Source organism: Lynx canadensis, chromosome E2 (genome assembly GCF_007474595.2).
Source record: "Lynx canadensis isolate LIC74 chromosome E2, mLynCan4.pri.v2, whole genome shotgun sequence".
Lineage (NCBI taxonomy): Eukaryota > Metazoa > Chordata > Mammalia > Carnivora > Felidae > Lynx > Lynx canadensis.
In genome coordinates, this window is record NC_044317.1 from 52,247,210 (window position 1) to 52,266,760 (window position 19,551).

Below are 19,551 nucleotides of genomic sequence, written 5' to 3' on the forward strand. Positions count from 1 at the left end.
TCCCTCGTTTCGTTGCCAAACACAGAGAAAAATGTCAGTGGGTGTCGATATTATCCCCATTATTATTCTTTGCTGCCATCTTGAACACAAGGCCCTTACTTGTTGGTTATCTGAGCAGCGGGCAAACCCTCAGTCCTGGGGGTCATTGTCACCATCAGCTCCTTGGTCTTGGACGAGCACCTTCCTCACCCCAGGCTCGGATTTCCCCGTCTGGAGGCTGCATCAGCCCCGTGGGAGAAGGCTGGGCTTTCCTGGAAGGCCAACCTCTGAGCCTGGTTAAGCGGGGGGCACCGAGTCGGTGGGGAGGACAGTGACCTTGGATGCTCTCGTTCAGGCCCTGCACGTTGTCCCTGGCGGGGCGGTTCTTACAAGCCTCCCCGTTTCCAGGCTCTCCGGAACCTCTGGTATAGCATCATCGCCCCCGTGGGAGAACAGAGAGAAGGGACAGAGGGAGCCCCGGGCCGGGTGTTGGGAGAACAGCCTTCGGGAACCTCCGCCCCCCGGGCTGGAACCCCGAGTCCCCGCTGGCGGCCTGCGCATGACCCTGGGCCAGGAACCGTGCCCGAGCCTCAAGATGTTCCCGTCTGTGAAATGGGGGCATAGCAGTAACGCAGCGCCTGCCTCCCAGGGTTGTGCTGAGGACGTAAGGCTCGTGTGCGCTGAGTTCTCCACAGCTGTGTAACGAGTTACACTAACACTCGGTGGCTGAAAACAACACGCATTTACGGTCTCATACAGTCTCCGGGGGACAGGAATCCGGGGGGCCCCGCTGGATAATTCTGGCTCAGGACGCTCGCGCTGATGTAGTCAGGGGTCGACCAGAAGGCTGAGTCATCTGCAGGCTCGTCTGAGGCTTTGGCCCTGACCTTCCCCCGGGGGGCGGGGGCGGGGGGGGGGCTCGGTCCCGTGGCTTCCCCCAGAGCGGCAGCAGCCTTGGAGGCCACGCTGTCATTTCTGCGGTGCCCTTAGGGGCTGTGGGGACAACCCAAGGGGAGCGAATGCCAGGGTGAAGGTTACTGGGCGGGGAGGAGGAGGGGGGGTCTGATTCTTCCGATTTAAAGTGGTTTCTGCTTTTGTCGAGACCCTCAGCCCTGAGCTTCCCCACCACCTTCCTGTCGGGTCCCACACCACCCGGTTCACTCTCCACCCGGACGGGCTCTGCTCCAGTCACGCCGGCCCCTTGTTTCTCCTCCAACCAGGCAAAAACGATTTCAGCCTCCAGGCTTTGCAACCTCTGTTCCCTCTGCCTGGAGGCCCCTTCCCAAGTTGACTGAGCCTTCGCTTTTCAGCGCCAGGGTCACCCCCTCTTTTAAGTTTTTTTTTTTTTAATGTTTATTTATTTATTTTGAGAGAGAGTGAGCCAGCGAGGGAGGGGGAGAGAGAGAGAGAATCCCAAGCGCAGTGCAGAGCCCGATGCGGGGCTCGAACCCATGAACCGTGAGATCGTGACCTGAGCTGAAATCCAGGGTCGGCCGCTTAACTGACTGAGCCACCCAGAGGCCCCTCCGGGGTCATCTCCTTGCGGAGAGGTCTTCCCCGACCATCTAGATGAGAGGCCTCACCCTCACCCCAGATCCCGCCACCACCCCATTACCTCGTTTCATTTTCCCAGAAGTTCCATCCCGCGAAGCTGTAGGGCCCCAACTTATGGAAATAGAACACGGTCCCCCAAGTGGGGGACGAGAAGGACAGAGGGGAAGGAGCTAAAACAAATGCCTTCTGGTGTGTTTGTTTTTTTAATTATTTTTTTAATGTTTGTTTATTTTTGAGAGAGAGAGCGTGAGCGAGGGAGGGGCGGAGAGAGGGAGACACAGAATCCGAAGCCTACACATCGCATATGTATATGCCGTATGATATGTATTAAATATACACCTCGTTAATATACGATATGTAACCCACGCACGCTTTTATCGTCAAAGTGCAATTTTAACAAAATTAAAAGACGTGGCTCTCAGCCATATACGTAATAAGCACAGATCAAGGATTTTTTTTTTTTTTAAGGCTTACTTAGGGGCATCTGGGTGGCTCCGTGGGTTAAGCGTCCGACTTCGCCTCAGGTCACGATCTCGCGGTCCGTGGGTTCGAGCCCCGCGTCGGGCTCTGGGCTGACGGCTCGGAGCCTGGGGCCTGTTTTCAGATTCTGTGTCTCCCTCTCTCTCTGCCCCTCCCCTGCTCCGTGCTTTCTTTTTCTCTCAAAAATAAACATTAAAAAAAATTTATAAACAATATAAAAAACTAAAAATGCTTTTTTATTTATTTTGTGTGTGAGAGAGAGAGGGCGTGCGTGCACGTGTGAGTGGAGGAGGGGCAGAGAGAGACAGAGAGAGAGAGAGAGAGAGAGAGAGAGAGAGAGAATCTGAAGCAGGCTCCAGGCTCTGAGCTGTCGGCACAGAGCCGGTCGCGGGGCTCGAACTCGCGAACCGCGCGATCATGACCTGAGCCGAAGTCAGACGCTCAACCGACGGAGCCGCCCAGGCGCCCCTGAGAGGTTCTATTCAACACCCCAGGATGGGGCGCCTGGGCGGCTGTCAGCTGCGCGTGGGACTCTTGATCGCCGCTCAGGTCCTGATCCCAGGGTTGTGGGGTCGGGCCCCCCCCCCCCCCCCGAATCGGGCTCCGCGGTGAGGGTGGGACCTGCTTCAGGTGCTCTCTGTCCCCGCCTGCCCCTCCCCCGCTTGCACTCTCTGTGTCTCAAAAAAAGAAAGAAATCCCAGCGTCCGGTCTCTGCAAACATGTCCCCGCATATGACAGCGAGGGCCCAGAGCTGCGACCTACCGGGTACCGACTGTAACAGGTGCTAGTTTAAGGGGCTGACAGACATCATGCATTTACCCTCACAACCATCTAAAGACTTAAAGACTCTTTTCATTCCCATTTTCCCGTGAGGGGGACTGAGGCACCCCGAAGGCTGTGGCCCCCGGGGCAGGGGTGGGGTGGGAGGTTGGGGAGAGGGAAGATGGCATGTCGCTTTGATAGATGCTTCCTGTTTGTTCCACTGCCCGGACACGGTGCGGGGCCTGCTCCTCCACGCCCAGGCCGCCACTGGGGTCACTAAGCCCACCAGACATGGGGCACCTGGGGGGGCTCAGCCGGTGAAGCCGCCGACTTCGGCTCAGGTCGCGATCTCGCCGTCCGTGAGTTCGAGCCCCGCGTCGGGCTCTGTGCGGACAGCTCGGAGCCTGGAGCCTGTTTCGGATTCTGTGTCTCCCTCTCTCTCTCTGTCCGCCCCCCGCACGCCCCCCCCCCCATACTCTGTCTCTGTGTCTCAAAAAATAAATAAACGTCTAAAAAAAAATTTTTTTTTTTAAAGTAAGCCCGCCAGACAGGTCGCATGTGGTCTTGGAGGGACGATCATCCCTCCCTGTCGTTTTCATGCCACCCTCCCGTCCTGCTATATCTGGGACTGTTCCAGGTTTTGTGAGGAAAGGCCTGTGTCTCTAGAAACCTTTCTGTCCCCGAGCAGGCCGGGACAGCGGGTCACCCTGCGGTCGTCTGTGATTCTGTGCGAGGCTGCACATCTTTTCTGGGCTCATAGCAAGAACAGCTGTGGGAGGGGAGTGGCAGCCAGGGTCTCAGTGAAGCTTTGCCCACTTTAAGCGGAGGGCCGTTGTACAGGTGTGGAAACTGAGGCCCGGAGAGATAAGTGCCCAAGGTCGCACACCTAAAGAGAGCCTGAGGCAGAACTTGGACGTGGGCCTGCCTGTCACCACGCGGCCACCGGGGAATGCTTTTAAAGTTTTAAAAAAATTTGTGATGTTTATTTATTTTTGAGAGACAGAGCGCGAGCGGGGGAGGGGCAGAGAGAGAGAGAGAGGGAGACACAGAATCTGAAGCAGGTTCCGGGCTCCGAGCCGTCAGCCCGGAGCCCGACGCGGGGCTCGGACTCACGAACCGCGAGATCGTGACCTGAGTCGAAGTCTGACGCTTCACCGACTGAGCCACTCAGGTGCGCCCCCCTCTTTTTTAACTGGGTGGGGCGGGGGGAGTGTCTGAACGCCCCGTCTCCTCTTGCAGGCCCGCCGACCTGGGCCGTAGTGTCCCCGAAGATCATGATGGCGTATATGAACCCGGGGCCCCACTACTCGGTCAATGCCTTGGCCCTGAGTGGTCCCAGTGTGGATCTGATGCACCAAGCTGTGTCCTACCCAAGTGAGTACGGTCCTTCTCCTGGCCAGCCCAGCTCTCGGTGGTCCCTGGGGTCCTTCGTCCTCAGGGAGAAGAAGATGGGGACTTCCCGGGGCGACCTCAGAGCCACGCAGCATCTGTCTGTGGTCATTTGCAAGCGCCAGACTTGGGGGCATCGGAGCGCGTTGGATGGTCATGGCATTTTCGGATGTGGCGCCCTCTAGCCCCACCTGGCGGTTTTATACACTCCCAAGTGGTGGAATGTTTTCCCCGAACGTGTCTCAGCGCATCGGAAATTTTGTTGTTTTATTTTATTATTATTAAATTTATTTGTTAAATTTTATTATTTATTATTGTTAATTTTTTATTAACTTTTATATTTAATTTTATTATTTTTTAATTATTTTATATTTTTATTATTAAATTTTTTTAACGTTGATTTATTTTTGAGAGAGAAAGAGAGAGAGAGAGAGAGAGAGAGAGAAAGACACGCAGTGTGAGCAGGGGAGTGGCAGAGAGAGAGAGCGAGGGAGACCCGGAATCCGGAGCGGGTTCCAGGCTCCGAGCCCGACGCCGGGGCTCGAACCCACAGACCGTGAGACCATGACCTGAGCTGGAGTCGGACGCTTCACGGACTGAGCCCCCCCGGGCGCCCCAAGGGCATGAGAAATGTTAGAAACGGGGATAAACCTCCTTCCAGGGCTACAGCCAGTTGTTGGGGTGAGGCAGGAGCCCCGAGATAACAGGCAAAGAGGAGCCCCATTTCCCGGGGGGACGGAGTGAGGCCTACAAGGTCAGGGAATGGGCGCGCCCTTCTTTGGGCCAGACGAGCACCCAGAAAGGGCTTCTTGGCAGCCTCAGGGCCTCCCACAGGCGGACGAAGAGAACGGGGGGGGGGGCCCAGGTCACCTGACGGCCCCGCTGTCCCCTCTCGGCCGTAGGCGCCCCCAGAAAGCAGCGGCGGGAGCGGACCACCTTCACCCGGAGCCAGCTGGAGGAGCTGGAGGCCCTGTTTGCCAAGACTCAGTACCCGGATGTGTATGCTCGCGAGGAGGTGGCTCTGAAGATCAACCTGCCCGAGTCCCGGGTTCAGGTGGGATGTTCTGGCCGCCCCCCTCCCCCACCCCGAGCCCCAGCCCCTCCTGGGACCCAAGCGTGAAGGGAGAAGGGGGAGTCGGGGAGTCAAAGTCATAAGGAGCCCTCATAACCCCTCTCCCCCATTTTTCTTACCCTTCCCTCCACCCTCCTTGCTGCTTCTTCCCCCAGCACTGCTGCCATGCACACTCTGGCCACAGGCCCTTTGCACCTGCTGTTCCCTCTACCTGGACTTTTTTTTTTTTTTTAATGTTTATTTATTTTTGAGAGAGCGCGAGCCGGGGAGGGGCGGAGAGAGAGGGGGGCAGAGGCTCCGGAGCAGGCTCCGCGCTGACAGCAGAGAGCCCGATGGGGGGCTCAAACTCACGAAGTGCGAGATGAAGATCTGAGCTGAAGCTGGACCCAGGCGCCCCCCCCCCCCAACCTGGGAGGTTTCTTTCCCATCACTTTAAGTCTCTGCTTATCAACCAATCAGGTCACCACGTCCGTCAATGAGACCTAGACGGACTCTCGCATTTAAGGTTGCAATAAGTTTAGGGGCGCCTGGGTGGCTCACTTGGTTAAGCGTCCGGCTTCGGTTCAGGTCATGATGTCACAGTGTGTGACTTCGAGCCCCGCGTCGGGCTCGGTGCTGACAGCTCGGAGCCTGGAGCCCACTTCAGATCCTGTGTCTCCCTCTCTCGCTCTGCCCCTGCCCCCCCCCCCACACTCTGTCTCTCTGTCTCCTAAAAATAAATAAACATTAAAAAAAAAAGTAAAGTCGCAATGTCCCTCGCCCTCCCTGCGCTACTGTCCCCTCCTCCCGCTCAGTTGGTTCTTCCATAGTGTTTATCACCTTCTAGAAGGTTCTGGAATGCCATGCAATGCACTTACCTACTGTTTATTTATAATCTGTCACTCTCAACAAGAATGTCAGCTCCGCGGACGTATCCCCAAAGTTCATGCATGTTTGTGAATTGATGGAATGGATGGATGGATAAGTGTGTATGTGTGTGTTTGTACGATCGTGTGTGTGTGTGTGTGTGTGTGTGTGATTGGATGGACGGACAGACGGGCGGTCGGGTGGATGGATAGAGTGTCCCGGCTACAGACCAAAACCGGGGGGGGGTGACTCTCCGGGGCGCCCCCCCACTCGCCCACCCCTTCTCCCCGCCCCCCACCCCCAGGTTTGGTTCAAGAACCGCAGGGCCAAATGCCGCCAGCAGCGTCAGCAACAGAAGCAGCAGCCGCAGCCCCCTGGGGCACAAACCAAGGCTCGTCCGGCCAAGCGGAAGGCAGGCATGTCGCCAAGATCCTCCTCGGACGTCTGTCCAGATCCCCTGGGCATCTCAGACTCCTACAGCCCCCCTCTCCCCGGCCCCTCGGTCTCCCCCACCTCGGCCGTGGCCACGGTGTCCATCTGGAGTCCCGCCTCGGAGTCCCCTCTGCCCGAGGCCCAGCGGGCGGGGCTGGTGGCGGCCGGGCCCCCTCTGACCTCCGCGCCCTACGCCATGACCTACACCCCCGCCTCTGCTTTCTGCTCTTCCCCCTCGGCCTACGGGTCTCCGAGCTCCTATTTCAGTGGCCTGGATCCCTATCTTTCCCCCATGGTGCCCCAGCTGGGGGGCCCGGCCCTCAGCCCCCTCTCCGGCCCCTCCGTGGGCCCCTCCCTGGCCCAGTCCCCCACCTCCCTGTCGGGCCAGAGCTACGGTCCCTACAGCCCCGTGGACAGCTTGGAATTCAGGGACCCCACAGGCACCTGGAAATTCACCTACAACCCCACGGACCCCTTGGACTACAAGGATCAGAGTGCCTGGAAGTTTCAGATCTTGTAGAAGCCAGCTCCGCCTCCGCGCCTCGTCTGAACCGGCCCCCGGCCCCCGGGAGGGCGTCCCTGGGGAAGCAGGGCAGAGCTTGGGGCCTCTCTGGCTTCGCGCGCGCGCGCGCGCGCGCGCGCGGGGCTCACTCACCACGGCCCACCCCCTCCTCCCGGGAGGGTCTCCTCGCTCTCCGGGGGCAGGGGTGGGGGCGAGGGGCACGCTTCAGTAGGTCTTAGTAACCCTCAACCCAGCCCCGGCTCGCGTGGATTCTTAGCTGCCTTTTGAAACCGCGAGCCCCAGACTCCAGAAATTCTCTTGGTGAGAATTTCGCCCGAGACGAAATTCAAACGCACTCGGCAAGGGGGGCGGGGGAGGGGGGGACGGGTACTGGTGAGGTCAGAATCAAGAGGCCCGCGACCACCCAGGGAGGGAGGCTCAATTCTGTACCTGCCGTGCGGGACACTTCCTTAGCATATGGCTAGAGATCCTTCTAGAAAATCCAAAGACAGACTTTAAGAAGCCCCACCATGGAAGCTTAGGCCAGTCGTATGGTTAAATTAAAAACATCCATTGGGCAGATCTCACCAACCAGGGGTTTACATGGTAGGTTTAGGGGGCTGTTTGACCTATCAATCTATTTTTTTTCTTCTTAGTTTCTTAACTAATGACGACTGTGTCATCATTCGAATGGGCATATTTGGTGGGAGAATGGAAGGCAAGTCGCCTGTTTCCTGTCTCCTTTTAACCCTTTTGTTTTAGGATTTTTAAATTTTATTTTAGAAAGAGAGAGAGAGAGAGAGAGAGCAAGGGAGCAGGGGAGGGCAGAGGGAAGGGGAGAGAGAGAGAGAATCCCAAGCCGGCTCTTTGTTCCCCGCGGGGCTCGGTCCCATCACCCTGGGATCGAGACCTGAGCCGAAACCGAGAGTCCGACGCTCCGCTGACTGGGCCGCCCAGGCGGCCCTGTGTCAGGATTTTCTAAAGGTGACTTTCACCCAAACATCGGAGGAATTTTGGCATTGCCTGGGGTGTCCTAACTATAGCTGTGGGTGTTTCAGGAAGAAAGAGCAGGTGCCAGGATTCCCGTCTGTTAAACGTGGGGGTGGAGGGGGGGGGGGGGAGAAACGGATTAGGAGGAAGTCCCACGTTTCAGATATACGGTCCCTCTCTTCGAGTCTGTTTTGGGCCCCGATTGCGGACCCGGACGAGAGAGCCTGGCCCGAGGAAGTTTTCCTGGGGCAGTGCTGCATTTCTTCCCGACCCACAGCGTCCGAGAGCAGCACTGGGGGAATTCTGAGAAGGAGTCAGGCGTTTTGACACTCGTGGGAGTTTGGCGCGTTGGCCTCGCTTCCTCAGTCCGAATTTCCCTTTCGTTTTTTTTGGGCCGGGGTGATCGGCAGCCACGAGCCTTTCACCGGGGGGTTCCACGAGGCACAGGGTGGGAGGAGGTAGGAGAAGCGGAGAATCTCCGAGGTGCCTCGCTGGCCGGTTTCCGTGGTGTGAATCCTCCCACTACGGCTGATTTCAAGGCGCCAGTCTGGGCTCCCGGACCCAGAGCGGGATGCATGCCATCTGGGCTCACGAGCCGGTAGGAGCTGGCCCCAGGCCCCTGGTGCAGGAAGGGGTGTCAGGAGGCGGGCACGGTGTGCAGAGAGGCTGGGGTGGGGCTCAGATGAGTTTTCTGGGTCCAGGCCAGGACAGGTGCACACAGCGTAGACCCCCGAGACCCCTGCACACTGGGGTCACTAGAGGCCACAAAGCTGGCTTACTCAGCACGCCGTGTGAACGTCTCTCAGGGGCCTGGGCCACGCTGGCCTCTGGGCCATTAGACCCCCGGGAGTGGCTCAGAGTCCAGCCTGGGGCACAAAGGATACACAGAGGGGTAGGGGCTGGGGGCCACAGACACAGGCTAACCGGGGCTGAGAGGTCAGGAGGCCCCCTCATTCTGTATCCCTTTTTCCACTCACTGGAACTCCAGTCCCCTTCCCGAAAAGCCACTCACGGAGCGACAACAATTAAAATGTTGACTCTTGCTTGAAGTCTGGGTGATTTTTTAAAAGATTTCTGTGAAGGGGCAGGCGGCGTGGGGGGGGTTGGAGACAGGGGTTGCTCTGTCCTTTCCCTCTCTCCCCCACCTGTATCTCTGGGGTCATGGGTCTGTCCACGTGCTCTCTCGGTCTGGTCGCCGACTTTTCCTCGGTTTCTCCCTAAAGCCAATTAAGCAGGGATGTGGACTTCAGACGGCTAGCTTCTCCTACCTGCTGTGACCTCCCTGGGCACCAACCCCCCCCATCCCCCTCTGCGAGGAAGGGGGGATGGCCACGCTTCCTGCCTTGGTGGCCCGTGTAAAGATTCAAGCCCTCCCTATCAGCCACCTTCAGGCCCCCCCCCCCCCTGCCCCAGCCATGTCCCTCTCATCTCTGCTTTTCTCTTTCTTTTCTTTTTTGTCCCCGGCTTTCTGTCTCTCCAACTGTAAAACACCACTGTCTGCCCCTGTTCTCAATCCCTGAGTCCCAGGTTAGGATGTGTGTGTTGTGGGTCCCTGGGGAGGGGACCCAGGGTTGGTGGGGACAGACAGACTTGCCGTCCAAGCCGGGGTCAGCCACTTCTGCTCACGTGACCCTGGGCATTTCTCCCCGCCTCAGTTTCCCCGCCTGTAACACTGAGAAGACCTACCTCAAGAGAATGAGACGAGATCATTATACCAAGTACCTGGTGAGCGTCCAATAAACATTTATTTTTGTGCTAAAATATCCCGCACATGAAACTGACCATTATTATCATCTTAAAAGTGTACAGTTCGGTGGTTTTAAGTACATTCACAGAAAAGGCCGTGTAGACACAAGAGGCCACATATTACACGATTCCGTTTGTTTATTTATTTATAATGTTTATTTTTAGGAGAGACAGAGCATGAGTGGGAGAGGGGCAGAGAGAGAGGGAGACACAGACTCTGAAGCGGGCTCCAGGCTCTGAGAGGTCAGCGTAGAGCCCGGCAATGTGGGGCTCGAACTCACCAGACCGCGAGATCATGACCTGAGCCGAAGTCAGACGCTTAACCGACTGAGCCACCCAGGCGCCCCGGGGGAATATTCTATGTCTTGATAAGAGTAGTGGTTCCATGACTCTATATGATCGTCCAAATGCCTCAAACCGTACTGTTAAAATGAGCCAATTTTATACCATATAAACGAGACGTCGATAAATTGGAAGGAAAAAGGAAAAACCCACTGAGCACGCACTATGTGCCAGACCCCGGAGAAAGCCAGTCCAAACTCTTTTAATTCTCAGAGATGACCCACCCGAGAGGTGCTGTTCCTATCCTACGGTGCTGTGACCATCCCCCTTTCACAGATGAGAAAACCAAGGCAGTGGGAGGTCAGGCGACCTGCCTAGGATCTCACAAATACGAAGAGGTAGGGCTGGGATTTATATTCATCTTGCTGGACCCTCTGGGACCCCCTGGCTTTTCTCCCCTCCCCTCCGACTGTGGTCCTCCCTCATCCTTCCTTCCTCCATCCCCTCAGGTATGTGTCTGCATCCTCTCCCCTCCACCCCCCACCCCGGCCCTCCTGGTCTCCGGGCCCCTCCCTGGTTGTCTCCTCTGTCCCTGAACCGGACTAATTTAGCAAATGCTCCAATCTTCTTATGATGGTCCAGCCTCAGCAGAATGGCTGGGAATTAGCAGGGATTAGGTTCAGACACATGACCCCCCCCCCATCCCTGGGGGAGGCAGAGGAGGGGCGGAGCGCTCCGCGAAGACAAATGAGTTCTAACTACGGGACGCCTTCCTCCGTGGCAAATCACGCCTAGGACATGTGGTGCTAATGAGATCACAACCAAACTCTCCAGTGGGCGCTTACCATGTGCCAGGAGCTGTTAGACACTTTCCTTGTATTTCTCCCTCCCTGAATCTTCATTCCAGCCTCATGCGGTGGGCGCCATCCCCCAGCTCCCCTATTTTATGGATGAGGATGGGTTAAGGAACCTTCCCAAGGTAAACAGGATCCAGTCTCAGCCTTCCCGGTGCTTCTCAGGGCAAACATGGAACAGAGGCTGGAAGGGGAGAATGGAATGGCTGGCCACACAGCGTGCAAGCATGACCTCTGCTAGGTGACTTCAGGGATGGTGCTTCAGCCCCTCAGAGTATGGAGGAGATGGGGGGGCACCCAGAGGAGGTGAACACGGAGACTCAAGTGCACTGGGAAAAGGAGGAATAGAAAGGACAGTGGAGGAGGGGATTAGGTAGGAAAAGAGAAGCCCAGACAGATGCTAGGAAGGGACTTTGTGCAAGTTGTGCTTCCTTCCTCAAGAAGGAGGTAGAATCCTCCAGTGAAGTCTATGGGGCTGGAGTTTTTGGGTAGGAAGGTTAACTATGCGCTTAGTTTATTCAGCAGATATATCATTGTTCATATTTTAAGATTTCTTCTTGGGTCAGCCTCAGAAAGTTGTATTTCTCAAGGAATCCGTCCATTCTTTTTTTTTTTAAGTTTGTTTTTTTGTTTTTATTTATTTATTTTGAGAGAGGGTGCGCACAACCGGAGAAGGGACAGGGAGAGAGGGCGAAAGAGAGTCCCAAACAGGCTCCACACTGCCAGCGCAGAGCCCGACGTGGGACCCGAACTCACGAACCGCGAGATCATGACCTGAGTGGAAATCAAGAGTCAGATGCTGAACTGACCAAGCGCCCCCCAAATTGGTCCGTTCTTCTCTACGTTGTCAAACGTGTTGGCATACATTTGTTCATGATCTTCTAATTTCCATTGGATTTGTCCGTAGCGTTAAAGGATATATCAGGCCCAGATAGGAAGAAAGCCTAAAGCCAACCACCTTTAATGTCATCTCAAGAAGTTAAAAATGAGCAAAGAAATAGTAAAGATGAGAGCAGAAATTAATAAAAAATACACAATAAAAAAAAGACATGAGCTGTTTTGCTAAAGGCTATGGAAATCAGTACAAAAATACACACAAAGATACCAAGAATGAACATGGGGCGTTATGAAGAGTCCTACATTAAGATATCAATGATCGGGGTGCCTGGGTGGCTCAGTCGGTTAAGCGTCCGACTTCAGCTCAGGTCATGATCTCATGGTTCATGAGTTCGAGCCCCGCGTCAGGCTCCGTGCTGACAGCTCGGAGTCTGGAGCCTGCTTTGGATTCTCTGTCTCCCTCTCTCTCTCTGCCCCTACCTCTGCTCATGCTCTGTCTCTTTCTCTCTCAAAAATAAATAAATGTTAAAAAAATTTAAAAAAAAGATATCAATGATCATGAAAGGATATTATGAACAACCGTGTGCCCAGAAATTTGAAAATTCAGATGACAAACTCCTAGCAAAACACAACTTACCAAAGCAAGCATGCACAAAAATGTAAAATCCGAATAGTCCTATTAAAGAATAATCCAGGGGTGCCCCCAATGGCTCAGTTGGTAGAGTGTATGACTCTTGGTATTGGGGTGGTGAGTTCGAGCCCCACACTGGGTGTAGACTTTACTTAAAAGTAAGTGAATAAAAAATAAAACACAAGGGGGCGCCTGGGTGGCTCAGTCGGTTGAGCGTCCGACTTTGGCTCAGGTCATGATCTCACGGTCTGTGAGTTTGAGCCCCGTGTCAGGCTCTGTGCTGACAGTTCAGAGCCTGGAGCTGCTTCGGATTCTGTGTCTCCCTCTCTCTCTGCCCCTCCCCCGCTCATGCTCTGTCTCTCTCTGTCTCAAAAATAAATAAACATTTTTAAAAAATTAAAAAAAAATAAAACACAAGTACATTATTTATTTATATATAAAAAAGAAGAGGAATCCATAATTAACATTTTTCACACAAAGAACACACCATCCCCATTTGGCTTTGCCAAGGAATTGCACATAACAGTTAAGAAGGAAATTAGGGTCACCTAGGTTGCAGTCAGTTAAGCGTCTGACTCTTGATCTCAGCTCAGGACTTGATCTCAGGGCTGTGGTTTCAAGCTCTACATTGGGCTCTGATGGGCGTGAAGTATCTAACAAAATCTGTGCATGATGGCTACACAGAAAATTATACAATATAACATCAACCAAAAGGACTGAAATAGACCATCATGAATGGGCAAGGCACTCAACTTCATCGGCCGTCAGGAAAATAAAAAATGAAGCCACAGTGATCTTTGTCTACCAACCCATTGGCGTGGCAAAAATTAAAAGACAATGCTAAGTTTGGGGGAGGATATGGAAGAAACGGAAGTATAAACTGGTAAAATCACTTTGGAAATCGATCAAGCACAATCCACTGGCGCTGAGCTCAGGAAATTCCATGGCTGTATGGCTCAGAAATTCCACCCCTAGGAAGACACCAAAAGAAATGCACACGCCTGTGTGTCGCAAGACACGCACAAGAATGTTCACAGTGTCAGTGTAATAACACAAAACTGGAACCAAACCAAATGCACACGGACGAGAGGATGGATAAACCAACCGTGTCATACCACGCAATGGAAAACCGCACAGACATCAGAATGCAGACAGACCATGGTCCACAGGCAATAGGGCAGGGCGGGGGAGGGGGGCTCTTGCAGACAATGATGAGCGACAGAAGGCAAATGCAAAAGAGGACACATTCTGTGATTCTATGCCTGTCAAGTTTAAAACCAGGCAAAACTAACCTATAGGATCAGAAGACAACATGGTGATTATCTTTGCTTGGTGGAGCTTAGGGGAGCTCGGAGGTTGCTGGGAATATTCTGTTTCTCTCTGGGCAGCGGATGTAGGGGTGTTCTCTGTGATAACTTGTTGCATTTTTCTCAATGTTATATTCAGTGAAACGTTCCCTTTGATTTTTTTTTTTTAATGTTTCCCCTTGAAGAAGCTAAGGTCTGGGACCAAGGCCAGGGGTAGGGGCCCAGGTTGAGGAGGGAGGCATTCATCTACAGAGGTGGTCCTGATTTGTCCCGATTCAGACCAGCTAAATCAGCATCATCTAGGAACTTGTCAGAAAGGCAAATTTGGGGTCCCACCCCCAGAACCCATTGAATCAGAAACTAGTCGGGAAGGGGGAGGCTTGGTAGTCTGGGTTTCAATAAACCCTTTAGGGGATTCTGATGCTGCATAGAATTTGAAAATCTCTGAGGAGAGGTGCTAGGGAGAGAGGCTGGTTCTTCAGGCAATTATAGTGTTTGATCTGTGTCACCTGCAGGGTGGAGACCTCGCAGACAACCAGTGGCTTTGCCCTGGGGACAAATCTGTAGGGACAGGAGTGGGATCTCCCAGGTTCTTTCCTGAGCAGATGTCAGCAGCATTCAGCTCTCATGCACGTGTAGACAGACCCTGGGATAGTCCCATTGTACAGGTGGGGAACATCAAGGCTGCGGGGGGAGGAGGTCTTTGCTCAAGGTCAGGCAACTGATGATGGTAAGGACCTCCGGGGATTCCCAACTGCTCAGTCACAGCATTTGGTATGTTGACTTCAAGGGATTTGCTAAATGGGGGAACTAGACAGGAGCTCCCAGCAGCTGGGAGCTGGCCAGGCGCTCACAACCAAGACTTGGTGCCCTCCGGTTGCCTAGAAGGTCAGTCTTTGTGTTGAAGTGATCATGTCTCCGTAATCGTGTCTGATCGCTAAGAGAAACACGCACATGGTCCAAACCGCCAAAGAGACGATGTTCCCCACGCAGACTAACACGGGTGACATTATCCATACAAACGCTGGCTCCAGTCTCTCCAACCTCCCCATCTTCTAGACGTGACACCCAATCACAGAACGACCCCCGTCTCCTGACATCATCCAACCCAGAGCAAAGCCTTGCTGACTTTTTTTTTTAAATTTTTAACATTTATTTATTTTTGAGAGAGAGACAGAGACAGAGACAGAGATGAGCGGGGGAGGGGCAGAGAGAGACACACACAGAATCCGAAGCAGGCTCCAGGCTCCAAGCCGTCAGCACAGAGCCCGACGCGGGGTTCGAACCCACGAATGGTGAGATCATGACCTGAGCCCACGTCGGATGCTTAACCGACTGAGCCACCCAGGCGCCCCCCACCCCCACCTTTTTACCATTTTTTAAATGTACAAGTCAGTGGTGTTAACTCCATTCACGATTTGTGCAATTATCACCACTATCCATCTCTTGGGATTTTTCTATCATCCCAAACCGAAACTCTGTCCCCATTAAGCACTGACTCCCCATTCCCTACTCTTGCCAGCCCCTGGAATCTGCTTTCTGTCTCCAGGCCTATGGGGATATGCTTATATGGGTACAAGTATGTGCTTGAGTCCCTGACTTCAATTCTTTTGTGCATAAAAATCACTTTTCTTGGAACCTTCCCCCAGATCATCTCATACAAGCCCTCATCCTATATAGGTCCTCTCAAACATCCTCTTACTGAGATACCCCAGGGTTTCCATGGTGTGTGTCCCCGCTCCCTGCAATGGGATGCTAAACCCACATTAGCTCAACTCCTGGTGTCCTGATGGTCCTCAGCTGAGGGACATTGACTGCTATCATCAAGTCTGTTTCCAAAACCAGCCTACACCCCAAAAGCATGAGAAGGTCAGATTCTCTGTCCTCTTGTTACCGGACAGAGGACCCGTTCCAGACTCGGGTTCCACTGCTTGCTGCTAGGAAGCCAGTACTCAACACACAAGTGTTGGTGGGAAAGGAAAAGGTTGCCTTATTGAGGAAGCCAGTGACCTGGAAAGATGGTGGGATAATATCTCAAAGACCACTTTCCTCCGTCCAGGGGGAGCCGGAGGGTTTAAAGGGGAAGGTAAGGGGCGCTTGGGTGGCTCAGTTGGATAAGCGTCCAACTTCGGCTCAGGTCATGATCTCACAGCTCGTGAGTTTGAGCCCCGCGTCGGGCTCTGTGCTGACAGCTCGGGGCCCGGAGCCTGCTTCGGATTCTGGGTCTCCCTCTCTCTCTGCCCCTACCCCGCTCGCATTCTGTCTCTGTCTCTCTCAAAAATAAATAAACATTAAAAAAAAAATTTAAAGGGGAAGGTGAGGAAAATGGTGCAGCAGAAGCCTGCGGTCGACAGCGAATCATTTGTCCATGCAAGGCTTCCTGATTCTTCCAATAATCTGTCAATAATCAAGGCTCTCAGGTGTCTGCGAGGAAAGGCTAGTTCCGCAGCCCCAAACAAGCCCCATCCAGATACCTCCCTGCACCGGGAACCCATCACTGAGGACACCAGGGCTAGCGGTGGCTGTTTTCCAGTGTATCTTCTGGAAAGTCTGGTCCGTGGTGCCTCAAGGTCAGCGGTCTGCAGGATCTCGAGGGGAGTAGGTTAGTTCTGCTACAAACTACGGGGTGTAGGCAGCAAGCAAGAAGTTGGAAGCAAGTTAACCCTAATGACCAGTGTGAGGGGCCCCCAGGTGGCTCAGGTCATGATCTCACGGTTTGTGGGATCGAGCCCCCCATCGGGTTCTCTGCCGTCAGCGCAGAACCTGCTTTGGATTCTCTGTTCCCTCTCTCTCTCTGCCCCTCCCCCACTTGTGCTGTCCCTCAAAAACAAATAAACATTTAAAAAAAAAAGGAGAGGAAAAAGAAAGACCCACGTGAGCACCGTCACAGTGCCACCAGTACACCCAGGCACGACCCCTCTTCTCGATCTGGGCCAATCTCATCAACAAAATGGTACATTTAATTTCTATTAAAAATGAGAGAGAAGGCGACCTCTGGGCACATCTTAAAGACCAAGGACACTGCTAGAGGATCCCTCGTTGACTGCAGAGCCCTCGACTTGGTGACCCCTGTGTTCCCACCTGCCCAAGAAGGAGAAACAACGTCCAGTGAAGGCGGAATGTTGCCGGAAAGGAAGGAGCACGGGGGCGCACTGACGGTGTGATGGCACCGTGAGATGCTCGGGCCGTTCAGGAGAGCGAGGTCAACCTTGAACAACGAGATCCCTCTGCCACCTATGATTCGGTGCGCGATCGCCTAGTTAACCTTCGTCTAGCACTGATGATCATAAGAGGCCCCTCGCTGCCCGGGAACTGAGGCTTGTAAGCTGCGTGCTTCCCGGACTCGAGTCCTGAGCAGACCCCAGGCCAGCGAGGAGCTCAGCCTGAGGTCTAGATGCGGGTCTATGCAGCTGGGGGGGCGGGGGGGCTGGGCCCCTGTGACCCCAGCTCCTGAGTCCAGCACCTAAGGCAGCCCCAGCTCATGCATTCACAAAGACACGGGGGCAGCCATCCACCCGCTCCCCCATCGGCCTTCATCCCATAGGAAGACCGGCACGGACCCCGAGCCATCACCGGGGCCACGTGTCTGAGCGCCCGCCCCGTCCAGGACTTGGGGGGAGACTCGGAGAAGGGACCAGAGGCCGAGCGTGGTGTTGGGGGCCAGCGGGGAGGCTGCTGGACCGACCAGGCGGGAGAGGAGGGGGCTGGACAGGGAGGCGGGGGAGGGGCCCCCAGGACTGGGGGGAGGGGACGACCCCCGGGGCACTGGCTGGAGGGGCCCTTTCCTGGGCTGGGGACCCCCACAAGGGGCAATGCGGGGTTCCCTGGGCTAGAGCCCCCTGAGGGAGGGACCAAGGCTGTCTGGCCACTGAGGCCCCAGCCCCCAGGCCCCAGCCCAGGGCCTGGGTATCCAGAAGCTGCTCAGTAAGGAAAGGATTACTCCCTCCTGGGACTCCTCCGGGGGCGGGGCTGAGGGTGGGGAGAGCGGGAGAGTCCCGGGACCCTCAGGGTGTGTGCGGGTGGGCACGGCAGGCAGGTGGGATTTAAGGCCCCGGTGGGGTGGGCAGGGCCCCACACGCAGGCGGCGGACCAGCGGGCAGGATGCAGGAGCCAGGCTCCCCTGAGGGTGCGCCTGGGCCCGCGCCAGGGGCCGGGGCTGAGGCTGGGGAGGCCTCCCTCCGGGCCTCCAGAGGAGGCCCCCGGTGTTGGGGAGGGCGTCCCGCACCGGGCTGTGGGGACTTCGTGGGGCCGGGACAGAGGGCCTGGTGCACGGCCGCCCCCTGTGAGCAGCGTCAGGGTGGCTCTGGCCCTGGATGGGAGGGGCTGGGGGGCCAGGCGAGGTGGGAGCCCGCCTGCCTGGGGCAGCGGCCTGGCTGGGCCTGGGGAGCTCAGCCTGCCTGCCTTCCGCGGCCGCGGGTCCGGGAATCCCAAGACAGCCGTCACTGCGCCCATTTCAAAGGTGTGCCCGCTGAGGCCCCGACACAGGGCACAGAGACTTGGGCTGGACCGCGAGAGCCAGGGCCCGACCCCAGGGCGTCGGGTCCAGCTGCCGCCTCTCGTGCACAGCCGTGCCTCCCACCTGCTCGTCGGCGCCTGGCCCGGGCAGGGGGAGGGTCTTTGGGGGGCGGGGGGCCGTCTGGGGGGCTTGTCTGAGCCCGTTTCTCCTCGGGTCAGGCCCCCCATCAGCCCGAACGCTCCCGAGGCCCCGGAAGAAGCGCACCGTGTACCTCAAGGAGCAGCTGCAGGAGCTGGAGAGACACTTCTGGGCCAACCGGTACCCGAGCTACCGGGAACGCGTGGCCCTGGCAGCCGGGCTCAACCTGGACGAGCACCAAGTGCAGGTAGGACCCCCGCCCCCTCCGTCCACACTGGCCACGGGGTCCACTAGGAAGGTGGCACTCCTCCGGCCGGACCACCTGCCGTCTGTCCCGGGCTACAGGGCAGAAGACGCGCCAGAGGGTCCGAGGGCTCCCCTGGGTCACAGGGCTGGCGAGGGGCCCCCTGTGGGGACTCAGGGCCGGACCCCAGGCTCACGGCCACCCTGTGCTGCGCGAACCCGCCGACATGAGCCCGCCCAGACTGACGGCCCGAGAGCTCAGGGCCTCTGGGAAGGCGGGGGACCCTCTGGGGCAGGCCCCTTCCTGGCCCCCGGGGCTCACGGGTGTCCGAGCCCCGCCCCCACTGCCCCCTGCATCCTCGGGGGACCTTGAATTGGGCTCCGGGGGCCCTAGGGAGAGCTCTGCCGGCTGCCGTGTCTCCTGAGCCCTCCACACCTGGGACAGAGGCGGGGAGGTGCCCCTGCCTAGCCCGTTTACCCCTCCGCCTTGTCCCCTCGGTCCCTCCAGGTGTGGTTCAAGAACCGCCGGGCCAAGCACTCCAGGCTGCCTAAAGGGCGAGGTCGGGGAGCCAGCGCAGCGGCGCCCAGGGGCCGCGGAGCCGGCGTCCCCCAATGTGTCCCTGCCCCTCCCCCCGTCCTTGTTCCCGCCCGTGTCCCTGAGCACGCCCCGGTCGGGGTCCCTGTCCCTGCTGGCCCCGCGTTCCCTGGGGGCCCAGGCGCCTGTCACCCCGCTCCGCACAGCCCCCGGAGGATCCCCCCTGCGGCAGAGCCCGGCACCTGCAGCCTGAGCGCCGCCCCGCCGGCCTGGCAGGGCTCCCAGGGGTCCGTCCAGGCTGCACCAACCCCGGCCCCGGCCCAGGCTCCCGCCCCCTCCCGGCTTCAGGGATACTCAGGCTCAGACATCTGGCCAGACGCCGGCTGCGTGCTAGCTCCCAATTTCACAGCGGTCGTCTCCCCCCAAGACCCCTTGGAGGGATCCCCTTTCCCCTTGATGGCCCAGTCCCAGGAGGGAGAAGACCCCGCAGAGGACAGAGACTCGGACTCTGCTACT

The 19,551-nt window shown here is 56.5% G+C and overlaps 2 protein-coding genes across 2 annotated transcripts; both read left to right on the forward strand.

Annotated features, from left to right (window-relative positions):
* Window positions 1–4,049: 4,049 nt before the first annotated feature.
* Window positions 4,050–7,034, forward strand: CRX (cone-rod homeobox). The gene is made up of 3 exons (XM_030297146.1): window positions 4,050–4,149; window positions 5,067–5,218; window positions 6,387–7,034. Exons 1-3 carry the CDS (start codon window positions 4,050–4,052, stop codon window positions 7,032–7,034), a joined length of 900 nt encoding a protein of 299 aa, XP_030153006.1.
* Window positions 7,035–16,782: 9,748 nt separating this feature from the next.
* On the forward strand, window positions 16,783–19,288 carry LOC115502161 (ventral anterior homeobox 2-like). The gene is made up of 4 exons (XM_030297353.1): window positions 16,783–16,821; window positions 17,208–17,313; window positions 18,338–18,584; window positions 19,009–19,288. Exons 1-4 carry the CDS (start codon window positions 16,783–16,785, stop codon window positions 19,286–19,288), a joined length of 672 nt encoding a protein of 223 aa, XP_030153213.1.
* The last annotated feature ends 263 nt before the right edge of the window (window positions 19,289–19,551 follow it).

What these genes read in the sequence shown, in the direction of transcription:
- LOC115502161 (XM_030297353.1), top strand. Translation starts at nt 16,783, where the DNA reads ATGTTGCCGGAAAGGAAGGAGCACGGGGGCGCACTGACG. An exon ending in AGCACGGGGGCGCACTGACG is followed by an intron (nt 16,822 to 17,207) that starts GTGTGATGGCAC and finishes TTCATCCCATAG; the next exon opens with GAAGACCGGCACGGACCCCG. An exon ending in CTCCGGCCGGACCACCTGCC is followed by an intron (nt 18,585 to 19,008) that starts GTCTGTCCCGGG and finishes CGGTCCCTCCAG; the next exon opens with GTGTGGTTCAAGAACCGCCG.
- CRX (XM_030297146.1), top strand. Translation starts at nt 4,050, where the DNA reads ATGATGGCGTATATGAACCCGGGGCCCCACTACTCGGTCAATGCCTTG. An exon ending in CCAAGCTGTGTCCTACCCAA is followed by an intron (nt 4,150 to 5,066) that starts GTGAGTACGGTC and finishes TCTCGGCCGTAG; the next exon opens with GCGCCCCCAGAAAGCAGCGG. An exon ending in TGCCCGAGTCCCGGGTTCAG is followed by an intron (nt 5,219 to 6,386) that starts GTGGGATGTTCT and finishes CCCCACCCCCAG; the next exon opens with GTTTGGTTCAAGAACCGCAG.